Here is a 20,828-nt window from a genome sequence, read left to right as displayed (position 1 = left end):
ACGAAGGCGATAGTCGACAATGCGACAACGCGATGACGAAAATACGATAGTGCGATGGCGACAGTGCGATAACGCGATGACGACAATGCAATAATGCGACAGTGCGATGACGACAATGCGATAGTGCGATGGTGAGAGTACGATAGTACAATGGCGACAACGCGATAGTATTATCGGATTGTCGTCATCGCATTATCGAATTGTCGTCATCGTGTTATCGCACTGTCGTTATCGCATTGTCGCACTGTCGTCATCGTACTATCGCACTGTCGTCATCGCACTGTCGTATTGTCGTCATCGCACTATCGCACTGTCGCATTGTCGCCTTTTGGATTAGAAAGTCTAACCTGCCCTAACGGTATTCCGTAATCGCGGCAGTGATTTGACAAACATACCAACTAAGAAAAGAGACTTTACATGTGACATATTTAATACATTCCTGAAAATTAAATGGTCATTACAGATAAAATAACAAAATTGGTAACTTCCTAAATTATAACACATGTGCATCAGTTGTCCAAATCCAGTTGGATTTTTCAAGTTTAATCAGTAATTTTGTCTTGGCCAATATCACATATTTAAAAAATACATTACCCAAGTTCTGTTATTGCGCGCATTTTATGGAGTTCATTAAATCCGTGCATCACCATATTATATACAGAGAAATTTCCACAACATACACAAATCAAAGCACAGAAGGCGCTGAATTTGTTTGGGTCTCAGAATGTAAGAAAGGTGCAGGTTGTGAGATTATATGTATAGTGCCACCAATGCTTTCCAGCGTTTTAATTGTAGTAAATTGGCTATAAGACTAATTGCAACACTGATATTCAATCCAATGTTTATTTGACTTTAACAATTTGAAAAAAATGAGTTACCTTTACTGGGATTTGAACTCCAGACCTCTCGCTTCCTAAGCGAGCCCGAAAACCCTTCAGCCACGGTGAATTTATATGTGAACAGCCTGAAGAAAACCATATTATTCTAAATAAGGGCTTGTAACGACTTTAGCTGTTGTTTAACACAGATGTAAATAATCATGGAGCTTACTATAAGCATGTATATTTATAAAGAATCAAAGGGCTGCAAGTTCTGTGGTATTTTCTGATCTTTGCAATCTAAATCGTACTGTATATCTGTATGCATTTTCCTGTATAAGTTTATTTTTATGTATTATAATTCATTTTGCAAGGCACCAGAGTTTGATACATACGGAATTCTGCATAACTAGAGTTGCATCAAAAAATCATTTATGGTCATTTTTTACGACAGCCACACTTTATCCTTGCATATCATGCCTACTTCCTTAACAAAGACACTTAAAAAAGAATTTAACCCAAAAAAAAGTTTCCTCGATTGGGATTTGAACTCGAGACCTCTCACTCACTAAGCGAGCGCGTTACCACTGTAACACGGAGAAGTTATATACACAAAGTCTGAATAACATCAAGTCATTCTAAATTAAGAACTTCCATTGCATTTCGGGTTTGTAATCCTTATTAATTTCGAGGTATTTTGTTCAGGATAAACCTGTTGTTTAAAATTGAAGTAAATATTTTAGCGAAAATCTTCTCGCCCAAACAGTCCGACATGTAGAATCTATATATTCCACTACTCGGTTTGTGTAGTATTCGGTAATCGACATCGCTAAAAATAGTATTTTCATTGATAAAATCATATTCATCCGCGTAATTTGTGATTGTGCATTTATTGACAATTCTATAAGCCAACGCTATTGCTTAACTTTAAATGCGTTGTAATTTGTTGGATACTTGTAACAAAATAAAATATTTATTTCTTTTAAATCGCTAGTTTTAAGCTGTTTTGAGAACTACTTGTTGTTAGGTTTGTCGTAAACTTCTGTGTCAGAGATTGAATGTCCGCTTTGTATTTACTTATTTTCGATCAGAAAGTACAATAAAACAATATTCGGGAATTACTTTGCTTGAAAATTAACGCTTCTGTCTTTGACCATCTTTACGCAGTGATCTCCCCTGAATTTTTTCGGCGTTAGTGTACATACAAAAGGGAAGTAACCGCTTCAAAAAAGTGGACTACTTTCGGCATTTGCAGTTAACAACATTAGACTCTGAGATTTCGCTACCATTATTTGTTTGGTCTGACGACCCAGACAAATAAAAATGATTATCATTATCATACTGTGTATTAGTTTGTCTTCATATCACATGTCTTAAAGTCATAACTAGTCTTTCATTATGTTTTTTTTTCTTTCTTTATACATGATAAGAAAAAATACACGAAAAGGAATTTGTAGAAGTATTCGAAGAAAAAGGATACGAAGGAAGCAAGAAAAATATGAAGACATATACGGTTGAAAAAGGAATACTAAGAAATATACTGAGAAAAAGAAAAAGCAAAAGGAAGAAAAAGAATACAAAGAAATATACGAAGAAAAGGAATACGAAGCAAAAGAGAAGAAAAATATTGCGAAGAATGGAAGAAAAATAATAAGAAGACATGTACGAAAAAGAATAAGAAGGGAAATACGGAGAAAGAGAATCCGAAGGAAGGAAAAAAACAGAATACAAAGAAATATACGAAGAAAAAGAGTACCAAGAAATATACAAAGAAAAATAATACGAAGTAATATAGGAAGAAGAAGAAAACGAAAAAATAAACGGATGAAGAACCGATGGAGAACTGGAAATAAAATTTAAGTGAAAACGAATTGATTGATCGATTGATTGATTGATTGATTGATTGATATAATATTTTAACATAATTAAAACCAATGTGCTTTATCATTTTGTAATTTAATTACGCTGTTGTTTTTGTTGTTGTTTCTGCTGCTGCTGCTGCTACTGTTATTGATTTTTATTTGTTTGGATCGTCAGACCAAACAAATAATGGTAGCGAAATTTCAGACTTTAATGCTGTTAATTGCAAATGCCGAAAGTAGTCCGCTTTTTTAAGCGGTTACTTCCCTTTATATGTAACACTAAGGCCGAACAATTCAGGGGAGATCACTGCGTAAATATGGTCACATGACAGGCGCATTAATTTTTAAGCAAAATAATTCCCGAATGGTCGAAGATTTCTAATATTTTTTTATTCTTTATAGATATACATGCTTATAGTAAGCGCCATGATTATTTACACAAGTGTTAAACAACAGTTAGCGTCGTTACAAACTCTAATTTAGAATAATATGGTTTTTCTCAGGCCGTTCACATATAAATTCGCCGTGGCCGAGGGGTTTGCGCGCTCGCTTAGGAAGCGAGAGGTCTGGAATTCAAATCCCGGTTAAGGCAACTCTTTTTTTTCAAATTGTTTAAGTCAAATAAACATTGGATTGAATATCAGTGTTGCAATTAGCCAATCTACTACAATTAAAACGCTGGAAAGCATTGGTGGCACTTTACAAAAACAAATTGTTTTATAATCCCACAACCTTCAACTCTCTGACATTTTGAGACCCAAACAAATTCAGCGCCTTCTGTGCTTTGATTATTTACTATTGTTATTGTTCTGTAAGCTCACCCAGACAAGTCGCTTTCTCGTGATTCCCGAATGGGTGATCTATAAGGGTTGCCGAAAAGTTGCGAAAAGGTACCACACCACTGGATTCGATGCCCCATATCTTTCAGCAAACTATATCAACTTAACCTTCACCGCTTTAACACTGAATTCACCCAGCTATTAAAACCAGATAATTTATTTTTGCATAATAAATACATATATCAAATAAAGAAATTTATAGACCCGTGCACTGTCACGTTTCATGTCATCATTAAAATGGTATAACTCATCAAAGCCAGGCATAATCTAAGTAGTTAGATAAATGGTTCGCATTTTACGCCTTTTAATGCCTAAATAAATTATTTTCTGACATCTCCTTAAGCGTTTATACTCTTTTTATATTCTTTGAGTACGTCCTTTTAGATAATGCCTGTTCAATTATGGGCTGTAAATCGTGAGAAAGTTCTATTGCTTAAAGATATACCCGTTTATAAAAACTTTATCCGACCTCTTGATATTTCGGTTGACATACAATGGTGATTTATTTACTTCTCTGTCAGTTGAACTATTCATGAAATCATTGCTCTTTTTAAGGGCTCTGTATTTTTCTTTCATCTACCGCTTGTCTATAGATATAAGGTAATTAAATCTTTTGTGAGCATATTTGCTTGGAGATTTGTGAGTTTAAAATAGTGGCCGTCCCTCTCTCTCTCAATTTTTTATCACTGTATCTAAATAGATAGCTTTTCATGAACATTTTCGCCCGGGTTTTATTTGGTATGTGTTTGGTTATATTGAGTAAAATTGGGTTCAAGTCCTTCATTGAATAAACTATTGAAAATGCAATTTTACAGACGTATAATGATAATTATGTTAAAACTACAGAATCTTTGTTTGAGTTTCTTGCTGTTGTTTGTTTGTTTGTTTTTAAAAAGGGTAAAAATCAGTAGATTTGTATGGTCTCTTTCAATTTATGCATTACGTATGCTTTTTATATTTTTTTCTATTCATAAGAAGGTAAATATCAATAGTTTTTATGATCTCTTTCAATGCATTTGACATGCTTTTTATCCTCGTAAACATAATTATATATTCTTTGTTGAAATTTTGTGCATTAGTATTACAACTTTTTTATCAATAAATCAACAAGTAAGACTGAAAAATATATAGAAAGAAAGAAAGAAAAGAAAAGAAAAGAAAGAAAGAAAGAAAGAAAGAAAGAAAGAAGAAAGAAAGAAAGAAAGAAAGAAGAAAAAAAGAAAGAAAGAAAGAAAGAACAGAGAAATTGAGTCAACGAAAAACAGGATTTAAGACACAGAAAATCAGAAAGGAAAACATGAAACTGATTTAGAATTAGAAAAAGATCGTTTATATTAAAAAGGTTAATAAGATTAAATCATTTTACAGGGGAGCTAACTCGCTTAGTCGAAACTTCATATTTAATATATAATCTGTCACTGAAATACATGTACGGTATATAACATTGTTTGGATTTGATACAATAACAAATTATTGTATATCAAATAAGTAGTTTATTATACCATATACTTCATAAAATGATTTAATTAAATATACACACATTATATTAATGCTACCGAAGAAAAGGCGTATTTGGCCTTATATTTATCTTTGTTTGTACAGGCGAAACTCCGCTCAGGAAAATGAAAGGCTAAATTAATCGTGTTTCACTATTTGCTTCCTTTTCTACAAACAAATTCAGATTTTTATTTCTCGTATATATATCCGTGCGTGACTACTTATACTACTGAAATTTTGTAACGTCGCTTTTCATTGGATAATAGTGACGTTTATATTATTAGTTATAAAGATCTTTGACAGGTTATATGGCCCTATATAAACGGCTGTTTGTAAATATAACCCGAGCCGTTAGGCGAGGGTTATATTGCAAACAGCCGTTTATATATGGCCATATAACCTGTCAACAACCTTTATAACGAATTTATAATACAGCAAGCATCATTTTTAAGGGAAAAAAGTAAGATTTCTTCATGAATCGACAGCAGCCGAAATACGAGACCAAGATACTAAATGAAAAATGCAATTTAAATAGGGACAGAAAACATTCCATTTCTTTGATTGTTAAATGCATTTATTTGAACATAAATAACAATTAAAAGAGCATGAATTATTAAGGATGTAGACAAACAGACTTCAAACAATAAACGTAATTGTAGTTTTGTCAGATTTTATCATTCGGTGGCTACCTCTCATAAAACTCTTTATCTAGCAATGTTCAATAATATTGACACCTCATTCTTGCATCTTTTATACTGCTGCATATCCTATTAAGCACTTTTTACGGAATCCAACTTAAGATGAACAAAGTGTCATTTCAATTTTCCATGGAAAACTTAATTTCTTTAAGTATAGCGTCATTAAAAAGATGATAAATAGCGTAAATCTACGGTGCCGCAATGAAGAGAAAAACGTGACATGAAAATCATTGAAAATATATTAACGTCAATCTTTAGTAATATTGTGCATGCGCATTGTGGGTATTGTGTACAATATGAAACATTAAACTTGACCAGAGTCAGTCCAATGACCAAGCTGAGCATGATATTGGCCCGAAGTCAGATTAGACAAACCACCGTAGTATGAGAGTTCCGAATGCAATTCAATTTCAATTCAATTCAATTCAAATCAATCAGTTCAGTATAAGTACAGCCCTTGACAGTTACGTAAGCGATTATTTGGCTCAGCGGTCTTAAGCGGCGTTATTTGCTTGTAAACCGGAAGTCGCAAAATCGTATCCCGACCAGCCCGGGTCATTCCATCTTTCTGTTATGACCTAAAATGAAACTTCAAAATTATCGCCTTATTCTGAAGAAAGATGGTCATATTTGAGCCGCGTCACGACAAAACCAACATAAAGGGTTTGCGACCAGCATGGATCCAGACCAGCCTGCGCATCCGCGCAGTCTGATCGGGATCCATGCTGTTCGCTTACCAACTCTATTACATGATGAGAAACTGATAGCGAACAGCATGGATCCTGATCAGACTGCGCGGATGCGCAGGCTGGTCTGGATCCATGCTGGTCGCAAACGCACTATGTTGGTTTTGTCATGGCGCGGCTCATTTGATTTTCCTGCCAGAGTGCATGTTTATACCCAACAATTTATATTTGTTTATATAATTGTGTAAATGTAATTATTTAACAATACTTTTCTTGTAACGGAATAAGGGTTTTGTTTGGGTATTTTGTTTCACTCTTTTCAGGGTTGTTGACATAACTAATTGATTTGCTTTAAGTGTTTGTATGTTTTGTAAATTGAAATTTTTGCAGTTTTATATGAATTTAAACAAGTATTGGACGTGATAACTCGATAACGGAATCCAATAAAGTAATAGTTAATAAATAGCAACGCCGGAAAGTAACGGTAACACCGCCAGAAAAAATATATTTATACCACGCATGGAACAGGATTTATGAATGTAAATTTTGGCTACTATATTTTATGTCTTGTTAAAGGCACCTGTTCTTTAAATTAACCAGATAACCTGTATTATGTACCGTACGTTAAACCATATAAAGTATGTATTTCAAATAGTCGCGACTTCTAAATAAAAAAACTATATAAAGGATCGGATTATTTTGGCGTTTTGTTAAGACATTTTAATAGTCAGATGTAATTGTCAATAGAATTTGTATAGGTTTTTATATTGGATATTCTGTGATTTGTGTCAAAATTTTAATACATCGTTGACCTCGTGGGGTGATATAACATTCGGTATAGACTTTGATTACGTTTAAACGTAACTAATATATCAAAGAATCTATAGATATCAATTTATATTATATATGTGCTAAAAAAAGTATACGTCTGATATTAGGATGTTTTGGATTTCAAAGATGTAATTAAGCCTACCGAGCATTGTTTATTATTTGGAATAAAGAGGATATAAATTGTAATTGATACAAAAATGGTGTATAAAAAGAGCAAAATAAAGGTTTTATTAGGACCAGAACGGGAAAAATATTTACAGTCAAATGGATCGGAGCAGACGACAAATGAACACGCTTCTAGTCGGATAATAATAAGAAAACCGTCGGAAAACCGCAATGGTGTGTTTGAAACAATAGGCGAAACTCATGTGTATAAAAGGACAAGACCTTTTAACGCCTTTAAGGGTAAACCTACGCTAGAAAGATATCCTTCAAATTTGGAATTATCCGGACATAAAGTTGAAAACGAGGATGAGAAAATCAAAGCAAAATCTGCACGCGACATAGAATCCGCAAGAACGCAGATGACAATAGAATCTATAAGACTTGATGACATGGATAAATCTGGTATCAATAAAGCGTCTGCGAGAAGTCGGGATACTCAGGCAACAGACGACAGGCACTCACCAAGCCTGCCTAAATCAAGGCATGGTCGCGCATATTCTAGCGCCAGCAATGTGGTGTCTAAAAATGTTTTAAGTGATTTCGGATTACGAACAAGTCGTACAGACACTTTCTCCGGACATCAAAGGCGAAGAGGAGCTAGTGCAGATTTGGCTCATCAGCTAGAAGAAAGTGCAGAGCGACATATTCGAACTTGTCAGGTGGCGGGGAATCTAAAACGGAGCAGCCGAGCGCAACAAAGCGTTCAGGGACTGAAGAATTTCGTGTCTCCATCACACAGACGCATGGCTTTTCAAGCTGGCGATAGACTTAGACACAGTTCGTTCGCGCCGGAAAATAATTTCATGCGATCTGATTCAAACTTAGAAAAGGCAAATGTAGTGCCCTATATGATTCAAATACGCAAAAATGTCGGGTCCGTGTCTAGGATGAAATCTATAGGATCCGATTTCCGTCGGCATCCGTTACCGGAACTGTCCGGAAGAACTCTTATCGTAGGGACAGGAATAGGATTATCGTGAAGGAAAATACTGGATATATTAACTAGCCTTACTGATATTTATTTATAGCATTTATTTCAAATACGATACTGTGCATTTATTATAGATGTTTTTCAAATATTGTTATTTTTCTGTTATATTAGCCTCATCCTTTAAAATATATTAGTAATATCTCTTAAATAATCTCTATATTTTTTGTTTTCATACCATGTGTAAAGATTTACTAGACTTAATCATTGTCGTGTCTTTCATTTCAAATTTATTCTATGTTGTACATCATAATATTTTCGTCATACTGAGACTATCGCTCACATATTGTAAGCAATGCCATGTTGTCTCGAGTTATAAGAATTTTAGAGTATTACTATTTAGAATCGGTAAAATCTGTCTGTAAATGTCTCGATAAAGAATTTAAGAGTAACAATAGAATTGGGACCCCCAGAAAAGTTTAAAAAGAATTGGGAAATGTGTAAATAATTGTCTTAGAAAATAATTATTGGTAAGAACACAGATAGAATTGGGAATTTTTCCCTGATTGCTTCGATTAGGTTTACCAGCGTTTTACTTACTTTGAAGTTCACGAAAATTATGTTATTTTTATCCCATGTTATTGAAAAGCTAGTAAACCCTGACAAAAAAGGCAAACTCATTATTTCACAAGCCATTTTATATCTTAAAGGGGCTCCACTGAGGTTTAGTAACATAATGAGACTAGATTTTTTTTAAAGTTTTAATACCATTCGATGACGGCCTATACCAATAACTTGTGTGCACGATTCCAGATCATTCGCTTTTAAAATCCGTTCTCCCAGAATACTTATTTTCATTGTGCAAGATTATCTAAAAATGAAAGTCGTTTTAACTAAAATCGTGCTAAAAATAGCACTAAAAATGAATTTTAATTTGATGTCTTAGTATATTTCTTTATCAATTCTCGATAATTTATTTTCGGTTTAGTTTCACCAGTTGACCTATATAAATATTTCGATGTTTCAGACATTTGGATCTCAGTAAAGGCACTTTAAACTTGGATACAATACAATAAATGAATCGTGCCATGACAAAACCAACATAATGTGTTACAAACCCTATAACAAGTAGTTAAACTGATAGCGAACAGCATGGATTCTGATCAGACTGCGCGGATGCGCAGGCTGGTCTGGATCCATGCTGGTCGCAAACCCATTATGTTGGTTTTGTCATGGCGTGGCTCAAATAGCACAACACCAATGTACCAAGTTAAGTACTTTCCCTCTCCAATGAACACAATTTAATATTCTTATAGTTTTTTATATGAATATCTTGGTATAGAAATAAATATGAATTTTGAGGAGACTGATGTACTTTTCTGCATGGTTAATCGTCCAGAGGCATTGCAAGTACAATAAAAATTAACCACTCAGACCAATGGCCCACATGGCTTCAAAACTGCATACATGTACACTTTATTGTTAAATGACAATCTATGATTTATATTTATTTCGCATGCAATATGTTCCGATATATCAGCTATTTATTGTTTGTTTAATTGTTATACGTTTTTACATTAAACATATCAGATTTCATTAAAGCCTTGAAAATACAAACATTTATGTTTTTAAATTGAATATCGTTATACATGTATGCATGCATGCATATATAATAGCGTACATGTTTAAGATAGCATTGAAATATACTAGTAACGATTTAAAGTTTAGAAACAAACAAACAAACATTAACAAGTGGTAGAAAAAATGTGTACAGTAGTGTTTACTTAATTTACATTTAGAAATTTGTTAGTATGAAATTCTTTTGGAACAGACGGTTCATAAACCATTTAAAAGTAAGGACATCTTCAAATATTAATAAAACAGCACCCCCAAATTTTCACTTTTGTTTATAGCGGATATTCTTTCTTTTTTTCTTTCTTCTTCTTTCTTTCTTTCTTTCTTTCTTTCTTTCTTTCTTTCTATTTTCTTTCTTTCTTTCTATTCTTTCTTTCTTTCTTTCTTTCTTTCTATTCTTTCTTTCTTTCTTTCTTTTCTTTTCTTTTCTTTCTTTCTTTCTTTCTTTCTTTCTTTCTTTCTTTCTTTCTTTTCTTTTTTTTTCTTTCTTCTTCTTTCTTTCTTTCTTTCTTTCTTTCTTCTTTCTTTCTTACTTTCTTTCTAACTTTCTTTATTCTTCTTCATTCTTCTTCTTCTTCTGCTCTCATCTGGTCCTATTTTTTATTATTATTGAAAGAAAACTCATATTGATTATTTTGTTAATATATCGGTCGAATGTTTCATATTATAATAAGATCTTTATCTTGATAAACTCTTAGGAAAATAAGACAAAATGGTTGTTATTTCTTTATAATAAGATGACACCGATTTTTGAACATTGTGGCAAGGCATGTTTTCTTTATCATTCAATAAAATAATGTAAATTATTCTATATAATTTATTGATAATGAGTCGCATGCTTTAATTATAAGGTCGTGAAAATCGGCATTTTCCGTACTTGTCCGTGTTTTATAAAGATATAGAATCTACATGCTATAAATGCCCAAATGACTAAAAGTGACTCACAAACTTAAAGTTATTAAAATTCTAAATGAATTTTGAAGATTTATGAAGTTTTTAAATTACATAGCTATGCATTAATCGCAAATGAGAGAGCGTTTGCTGCACGGATCAAAGGGGTTGGAAGTTCACACACAATTGGCACAGTTCTCGATAACGATTTTCTATATAATTTCATCATGTATATATATTAAATTTAAGCTATCCTTCGTTGTTGATTAATATCGAAAAACTGTCAAAGAACTAGTTTAGAGTCAAAGAGCAGGTTAAGTTAAAAACAATTAGGGCTTATGGGATAAAACTGGAAATAATCCGAATCAAACGGACAAACGCGTGCGTAATAATGGCGGATCGGCATAAAAGGGAGATTACCGTTTAAGAAGTAAGTGTAATTACCCGTCCGATATCAAAACAATGTTGAAATTCTGATAATACTAATCCACGTTAAATAAATTAAGGTTATGTCAAGTGCAGACGTCTCTTTAATCCGAGATTATGCGAATTGTAGTCTTGTATTTTCACGTTAATCTCTCGAGATATGTATATAAAGTTAAATACAGATAAAGATCTGCCTTTTCTTTGAATACCATATGAATACAAAACTAATAAAAACTGAAATTTCATGAAGCTTTCAATACTTTTTAACACAATTCACTTAATCCATATCGTTATGTTTTTTTTGTTTTTTTTTAATTTGAATGTTTTTTATAACCTCCCTTTTATAAAGAGTTTACAACGGATATATCTTATATTATGAATGTGGAAGATTGTATAATTGTTTACTTGATGTTATGATTATTGTGTTTTATTTACGTTCTTTTGATTCTTTTCAATGGTTTAAAAACAAGATATGAAAATAAATGAAGCAAGTCACGGAAGAATTAATATCTGCCTACTGCAATTTACTTTACATGTATATTTTTTGAGAAATGTTTGAATATGAGGATGAAATTTGTTTAAATCTGTAACTTAATCGAAAAGAATCAAGTCCTTAAATATTTGATATTCTTTTAATAAAAAATACTTGCAAATACACTTTTCCAACACCAAAGCAAGAATAAAACATGAGTTTTGAACCAACCAATGGGCACGTTATAAAATCCGCTTTGGGTTGGAATCAAGAGTTCAGCTTTTTAAACTGTATAGTATTAAAACAATGGGAAAACAGTTTTTAAAACTGTAGAAAACACATAAAATTTAGTCAGGTTTTTTAGCAGAGGCGATCTTTTAACAGAGGTTCTACAGTTTATATTTCAAACACAAATTACATTACTTCCAGGGTATATCAATTAAAATCACATATCTTGATTTTAAACATGATAAAATGTGGACCAATACATGCAATATGGATTTTATTGTATTCAATGAATACATCGTGACCGTATAATTGGGCATTATTCAAAATTTAACAGTCATGTCGTAGCTTTGTGAAGAACAAAACCGCTGATTTGCTTCATCATTTAATGTAAGACGAAACCCAAGTGGGTCAGTTAAGCGTTAGTTTCGAATTACAGCAATATATTGTACGACAGCGTGTTAAGTGTTAGTTTCGAATTTCAAGTAAATCAATTTTCAGTTACAGCGTACAAGGATATGAAATAATATATACTTGTTAAATAAATAAGTTATTGAACATTCATTTGTAATTTAACAATATCATAACAAAAGGGGATATAAGCCAGAAGTTAATTGTACGAAAGACCTGTGGGGGCATTTCAACTTCACGAATTCCCGATTTCAGCTTCATGAATTCTCGATTTCAACTTCATGAATTCACGATTTCAACTTCATGAATTCACGATTTCAACTTCACGAATTCACGATTTCAACTTCATGAAGTTGAAATGGCCCTACCGGACTTTCGTATAATTGCCTTTGTCTTTCAGATTTGTCTGCATACAAAGCCCAGAATAGCTCTTCATGATATAAACCTTAATCCGTCAGTATTTCTTCTTTATATACTCATTTCATGCTTAACACTTACTGAACAGACCAATTTTGGAAAAATGAAAAAGCCCTCGTAGAAAAAGCTCCTTTACGGCAATATAAGGTATTTGGCTCTGGTCCACGATGAAGCCTTCTCGCTTCCTCTCGGTACGCGCACGTCGTTGAGGAGACACAAGTTATCGGAAGAAGATTTGAAGGACTTGCGAATGCGGGGAAATATAACTGAAACTTGTATCTTACGTACCAACTGTCCTGACTAAAGCCACGGAGAGAGGTCCTACAAAGTAGGCGGAGACGAAAAGGAAAATGAGTTTAGGTGCGTGAGTCCCTAGCACAGTGAGTGACGGCTTGAACTGCAGGCCTTTTGTTGGCATTACAGCCCCTTTTTCAGGGCTACCTCCTTTTCATATTGTCTAAGGTAACTGTACATATATGTATGAATTGGCCGCCGTGCAGTGACCTACTTTGGACTCAAAATTCTAATACTCCGTGGAAATTGCATGAAGGTTATCTTCAAAATTAACTCTACGGGCATGACTGGTGACATGTGCCTTAACGGGCGGATAGACCGTCATTAAACATAGAATACATACATACATTCCGCGATGAAGCTCAGGGGAAGCCCGCACAGTTAGATGGTACGCACCATTCTGACCAAAGGCATGCATTCTCGTTGCGAAATGGAAACATCTTCTCGGTTAACATATGCATGTAAGGAACTCGAATAATGTTTTCTGCACAGCCATGCTAAAAATAACAGTACGCCGCCCGGAAGCAATGTACCCCATTGCCACCCCCACTCCCGGAGGTATGCGTGGGATAGCACAAAAAGTCGTGGATATAGTAAGGCGGAATTTCCTTTGATTGTCCGCAAGACCGGTTATATTAACTGATTAGTGCATAACTCTTTAATGACTGAACAATATATGTTGACGTAGTTATCTTTCTTAGTTCAGATTTTTTCTATCTCCAACGTTTCTTGATAAAGAGGGGTTTAACCCCTCGAAACGTTGGAGATAGAAAAGTTTGTGTAGTAGATAATTATAAATTAACTGTTTCCAGATAGAATTTAAAATTAGTTCAGATTAAATTTAAAAAAATTTCTTTATTAACTAAAGCAGTTTCTAAAATGTGGTTGTTATAGTTATGAACCTTAACACATATAATATGGGCGATGATAAGGAACATATTTGAAGTTTGGAATAAATCCCCCAATAAATAAAGAAAATATAGTTAAACAAATATCTCATTATACAAAAAACCTATATCAGAAATCTGGACGCGGACGCGGACGTCTTTGAAAAAATCTACTTAAAATAGTTGTAGAACAAACTACTAGTATTTCGAAGGAACAACTAACTTACTTACGGAAAGGAGTTAGATATGACACGGTAACAAGTTACATGTGTCATGGGAATAAAATAGATATGTCACGGATATGAGTTTAAAAAAAGAAATGTGCAATCAAAATGAGTCATTGCATGAATAATTACCATCTGTAGCCGCGTAATAACTGCATATCTTAAATTGATTTTAGGTTAAATGACAATAATTAACCTTTGGTTCAACCTATTGAGATTTTTTAAATGAAAGCTTACTTTTATAACTTTATATATGCAAATATATTCATCAATAAGCAATAAAAATATATTTTAAGATCGCTTTTATTGGCGGCCGCTATCACAAATATTATAAAGTCAACATAGTTTATGGTGTTTTTTAGCATTGATAAAAGTAATTTGATGAATGTTCCCCCCCCCCAAAAAAAAAGCCACCACCACCACCTCACCCACACCCATCCCCAATTTAGTTGCTGATCATGGGGTTATCACGCCATTACAGGGTGAGCTTTTGTGATCGCTTTTCGTCCGGCGTCCGTCCGTCGTCCGTAAACTTTTACTTTAAATGACATCTCCTCATAAACCACTAGGCCAATTTCATCCAAACTTCACGGGAATGTTCCTTTGGTGGTCACCATTAAAAATTGTTTAAAGAATTTAATTCCATGCAGAACTCTGGTTGCCATGGCAACCGAAAGAAAAAACTTTAAATATCTTCTTTTAAAAAACCCAAAGAGCTAGAGCTAAAATATTTGGCATAAAACATCTTCTAGTGAGTGTCTACCAAGTTTGTTCAAATAAAATCCCTGGGGTCAAAATTGGCCCCGCCCCAGGGGTCATTGATTTTCCCTATATGCATATAGTAAAAACTTAAAAAATCTTCTTTTAAAGAACCCAAAGAGCTAGAGCTAAGATATTTAGCATGAAACATGTTCTAATGAGTGTCTACCAAGTTTGTTCAAATAAAAGCCCTGGGGTCAAAATTCGCCCCGCCCCAGGGGGTCATTGATTTTCCCTATATGCATATAGTAAAAACTTAAAAAAAATCTTCTTTTAAAGAACTCAAAGAGCTAGAGCTAAGATATTTAGCAATCAAACATGTTCTAATAGGTGTCTACCAAGTTTGTTCAAATAAAAGCCCTGGGGTCAAAATTTGCCCGCCCCGGGGTCATTGATTTTCCTTATATGTGTATAGCAAAAACTTAAAAAATCTTCTTTGAAAAAAGTTCAAAAAACCCAAATAGCTAGAGTTTAGATATTAAGCATGAAACATCTTCTAGTGAGTATGTTAACAAATTTGTTAAAAAAACCTTATCAAAATTGGACCGCGCGGGCGTCTTGAAATCCTTAAAATGTAGTACTAGTCGAAAGAACAAAATTCTTCTTATGAAGAACAATACCAAATAAAGCTTAGGAGTTTAAAAGAATATGAATGCATGAAAATCTCTTGGGGTAAGTGCTTCAAAGTTTTGGTTCAAATAAAAGCCTTGGTTCAAAACGCGATTGGGGTTAATAAATTACTTTTTAACTTATATGAGTTATTATAAAATCTAAAAAAATCTATTTTAAAATGGCGCCAAATTTTGAGCTAGTTTAGATGTTTAGCATTGAAACATATTTGATGATGTGGGGGCTAAAAAACCACCAACATCAGCGCACACCATCAAGTTGCTATCATGGCCCCCCTTTTTGTTATTGTTATGAAGAATAGGTCATATTTGGTTGTTGTGTGTGGCAATAATGTCATAGGGACATAAGGTGTTGTCATTTTTTGGTAATAGGGTTCTACGTTGTAATTGCATGTGGAAACGTCGTCATAATTTCAGAATTAATAGCATTATATATTGTTGTTGCATGAGATATTTGCATATAAGTTTATTCTATGTTTTATATATGCGACATTGTGTTGTTTTGTGTGGTTCTGGCGTTCTACGTTGTAATTGTATGTAGTGTAATGATATTTCATTTAACAACCTGCCCAGAACTGAACTGTGCTCTGGTAAATTCGATGTGGCTTTCTGCCGGAATCCAGAGTGAAAACTACCAACACCATCACTATATGTGGTAATAGTGTCATTAATGCCATTTTTTTAAAACCATGAATTTAAAGAAATTTTAAGATTGATGTCAGTTGCTTTGTCTGTATTGAAAATTGAGCTCTTAAAAGTTGCAAGGTGATCATTTTCTGCATGTTATTTCCTTTTATACATTCCAGATGAGTGCAACTTTATTCATGTTATCTTAAAAAACATCTACTACATGTAGTATATCTTCTAAATCCTAAATATAAATATCATTGAAATTTATATTTTTTTCATAGACAGCATTCTATAGTAGATGTTATACGGAGGTGATTGATTTAAAACTAGCAGGGAATTAGCTTAACCGCATAAAAACTCCGATAAGAAATTCGGTCCCATTTTTTTTTTAAATTCTAGGGTTATTCTTTTTAGTGTCATCATTGCGTTGTCTAATTTTTGTGGAAAAAAGGACAGATGTCTGTTTATGTTTACAATGGTAATAAACAAGAACGTTTAAGAAACAAAGTTCACACGGAATATGTTGTAAACATGTTTTGTAAATATACTGTAAATATTTTTCACCATTTATGATTACTCGACATATTAAGGTATATGTTATTAACATAATATATTAAACTACTTAATTGATTACCATATATTTATACATACACTAGTGACAATGACTGTGTTTGGAATTGATGAGAGATGACAGTAGTGTTTTATTATGATTGACTTATGACTGATGAACAATAAGTCGCTAGTCAGTATCAATATGTCGTATTTACACAAATAAACGCACCACGTTATTATTCATTATACACATATAGCCAATTTCAAAGCAGCATGCCTCCAGATTTACGCTAATTTTCATTTAGAATTTATTTTGAAAATATATTTTAAAAGTAAAATATTTTAAAGCGAACAAAGAAAGTAATTTAAAAATTGAAAACGGCACTTACAATCTACGCAAATTACCAAAAAGGGTCAAAATATGTAAAATTTGTTCTAACTGCGTTTTCTTTCGCAGCAAAAATTATTCTGGTGATAAAAACTGCAAAATCAGTCTTTAACATTTAAATTGTTAATTGAATCTTGAATAATTTTACTTAAAACATAACACATTTAGAACATTTTCCTCAAGTTGGATCGTCTGGAAATATTTTGACTCATCTAAAAAGACATGCAGCTTTAACAAATTTACTCTATCAATTACGTTTTTACTAGAAAGTAACTATTTTAATACGAATCCATTGCCACATTTTTTTACCATTTTCAATGTTTTAATTCATTATTAGGCGCGACTTTCTGTGTTTTTATTTATGGTTTCATTATATCGGCTGTCATCTGTAAACCATTTTAAAACCTTATTCTTAAAATGTTATCGCTTATTGGTGTAAACAAATTGGTCGATTTGTCAATAAAATCTCATGTATGTAACATTAATGTTTGAATATGTACAATTTAATAGTTTAAATATGTTAAATTCATATTATTCATTGTTGATGGTCTCATGGAAGACTGATTTGTTGTTCAAATGAGTTCTCTCGTTAAAGAAAGTCTTTAATATTATTTTTGTTGTTGATGCTGTTTAAACACCGGTCGCAATAAATTATAATATTATAATATTTGTATTATACAGCATAAGCTTACAAAAATATTCGGACGATTTTTGGATGAACAGTGCAGATTTGGGGATTCTTTGACAAACTGACAAAGATGTTGCAATTCCAAAGAAATGCATTATAAGTCCGAAGCCATAAACAATACTTATTATAAAGATAAAAGATAGATATAACGAGATACTGTAAATGTATAAGTTACCGAAATAAACTATTTCTTCATTTTTTCGTAATAAAGCAAGCACAGGTCGAAATGGTATGTATAGTTTAATTTATTTATTGTGCATTTTTGTTACCATTTATAAAAAAAAAGTGACTTATTGATTTTATAGAGTTTTCAAAAAAGCTTCCTACTCGGTCTGTAAATTTTATTCATATACTTTATTATGTTAAATAAAATGATTAGAAATAAATATTTTTAAGCTTAAGCGTTAAACGATAAATTGTAAAGTCTAAAAGACGCAATAGAATGGATTAAAATCATTTAGTAGAAGCGTATATATTAACACACAGTGGGTTTATTACAATAAATACACATGCCCAATTTATCATTCGAACACTAATAAATTGATTTTGCATAAAAGCAACACCCACAAAAAAGCATCAATATACGCTGACTGTCTGATTTCCTCTAAATTACAAGGGACCATTAGTATGGAGTGTTGGATTTTTAGAAATTTTGTTAATTATTTCATTTTCTTTCTAATCGCAGGTATAAAGTTTAAACTTTATTTAATTTTTTTTGTTGTTGTTGTTGTTGTTGTTGTTGAATATTTCATTTCCCTTTTTAATGCAGATTAATTTTTAACAATCTTTTAAGCTTGATAATGATTTTAAAAGTAAGAAGAAAAAAAGACGACTATATAGCAGCTTCATTTTTCGGTTTGTGAAACCCTTACAGTAATAAAAAAAAATAAACTGGCACAATTCTTTGGAATTCGGGTTTTATAATATTTAAAAACGAGAACTCTAGTGACGCTCACTAAATAAAAATAGTAAAAAAGATATTGACGTACATTGTGTATTATATTGACTTCATGATTAATTTTTTTCATCGTTTTAGAAATTCGACTCAGCGAACCATCCAAGTTAGGACATTACAGGTAAATATACTTTTTTGTGTGTGGTGGGTGTTAAACTTTTGTTTGATTGGCACAAATAATCCGCTTGGTTGTAATTTAGATAGAAAGTGGCCGCATAAGGCAAAAGTCGCTTAATACACGTGGTCTCATTGGCAAGTTAGACTGTATAATTTTTTTTCTTCTAAATCTCTTCCCAAATAACTTTCGATTTTAATATAATTCAGAGGCATTTTCAGTGGTTTGCTTCTTTTAAAATTAAAGTATGAGTAGATTTCAACTTATACTAGTAATTAAAATGAAAAGTAAAAAACATTTCAGGTGTTCATGGCACTTTGGCCCGGCTCCGTCTGCTGTTAATTTCGACAATACAACGAAATCAAACGAACCAAAGGAAGCCGAATGTAGTTCAGCTGACAGTTCCAGAATAACATCATATGTAAACCATTGTTCTAAACAGAATTATGTCCCTTTGTCGGCATGCCGGGAAGATGGCACGTGGAACTGCCGTACGTTCATAAAAATTGCGTTTTTAAATTTTTGTTGTTGCCGTTGATTTGTTGTCAAGTTCATTTTTAGCTACAAATCATTTTGGCTCATTTAGATATGAAATGTTTTTAATATGCACTGAATACGCCAAATAGGTATATAAGACAGAGTGTGATATTTCACTTACGAAATGGCACGTGTTTTTTTTTCGTGCAAAATGTAATTGAGAATATTGTACATACAAAGCTGTTTTCAGAGTTGTTGTGCAATATCTTGAAACAATATCAAACACAAAACTTCAATATAAATGGTACAATCTGTAAAAATGTATTTATGGCGGCAGTAATATCATTATTTTGTTTTTGGAATTATAATCGCTTTATGTATGGGTCAGCACATCAGTCAAACACGTTGTTTTAGAGTCCATGTACCTTATCTTTAATGGTTTCTTAATGAAGTTCATATTAAACATATTTGGAACCAAAAGACTGTTCATATTTTTTTTCCAAAGAATTACATGTAAAATGCATCCGTGCTTTAAAGTGTTAAAGCAATTTGTTTCTTCTAATGGTGTTTCTCCTAATCATGTTCTGTAGAGTCTTTCATCGCAATGTGCAAAACACTTATACATACCGAACCTATGGCAGCAAACAGTTTACCCGAGCATCTATCATCGTCAGGAACACGTGCACAAATTCCAGCACCATCTCCGGTCGACATACACAAGGGTAATATTTTAGTACATGAACACATGTATGTATATACATTTTAAGTATTCATAAACTGAATTATACTTCAATTTATTTGTGTAACAATATACAAGGTATTTTAACGTGTGAATATTGTAGAAATGTAAATTTTGTGTCCAATAAAGAATAACATTTAAACGGAGACGATAAATGAAATAAACAATCAGTAACAATATCTTTAATAATATTCATGATGATTGATAATGATGATGATAATGATGATGATGATGGTGATGATGATGATTGATAATGTTGCTGATGATGATCGATAATGAATGTGATGATGGAAATGATGATGATGATGAGGAGGAAAAATTCACAACAACTGTAAAAACAACAACGCGATGCAGCATCAGCAGCAGCAAGCAGCAGCAACAACAACGACGACGACGACGACGATAATAATAATAATAATAATAATAATAATAATAATAATAATAATAATAATAATAATAATAATAATAATAATAATAAATAATAATAATTTTGATAAATATATCATCTTTTTTTCTCCAAGTTAACTCTTAAGGTATCAATTAAAAATCATAACACTTTTAACTCAATTTTCCATGCTGGAACAAAATTATAATCACACACTTCAAATATTGTTATTGTTGTTTATTTATATTCGCCTTGTTGATCATTGTATGCCATGTGTTTTATTCTAGATTCTAAACAAGTTATTT

General features: G+C 32.5%; 1 protein-coding gene across 1 annotated transcript; it reads left to right on the top strand.

Annotated features, from left to right (window-relative positions):
• Positions 1–13,622: 13,622 nt before the first annotated feature.
• On the top strand, positions 13,623–20,121 carry LOC132752135 (uncharacterized; the record flags this gene model as incomplete). Its single annotated transcript, XM_060742422.1, has 4 exons — positions 13,623–13,653; positions 18,889–18,928; positions 19,226–19,413; positions 19,990–20,121. Coding segments are annotated over exons 1-4 (391 nt in total), but the record flags the coding sequence as incomplete, so codon positions are not given.
• Between the last annotated feature and the right edge of the window lie 707 nt (positions 20,122–20,828).

This window comes from Ruditapes philippinarum, unplaced genomic scaffold (genome assembly GCF_026571515.1).
Source record: "Ruditapes philippinarum isolate M1 unplaced genomic scaffold, ASM2657151v2 ctg15208_1_1_1_1, whole genome shotgun sequence".
Lineage (NCBI taxonomy): Eukaryota > Metazoa > Mollusca > Bivalvia > Venerida > Veneridae > Ruditapes > Ruditapes philippinarum.
The sequence above is the reverse complement of the archived record's forward strand: the minus strand, read 5'-3'. Positions and strand labels throughout refer to the sequence as shown.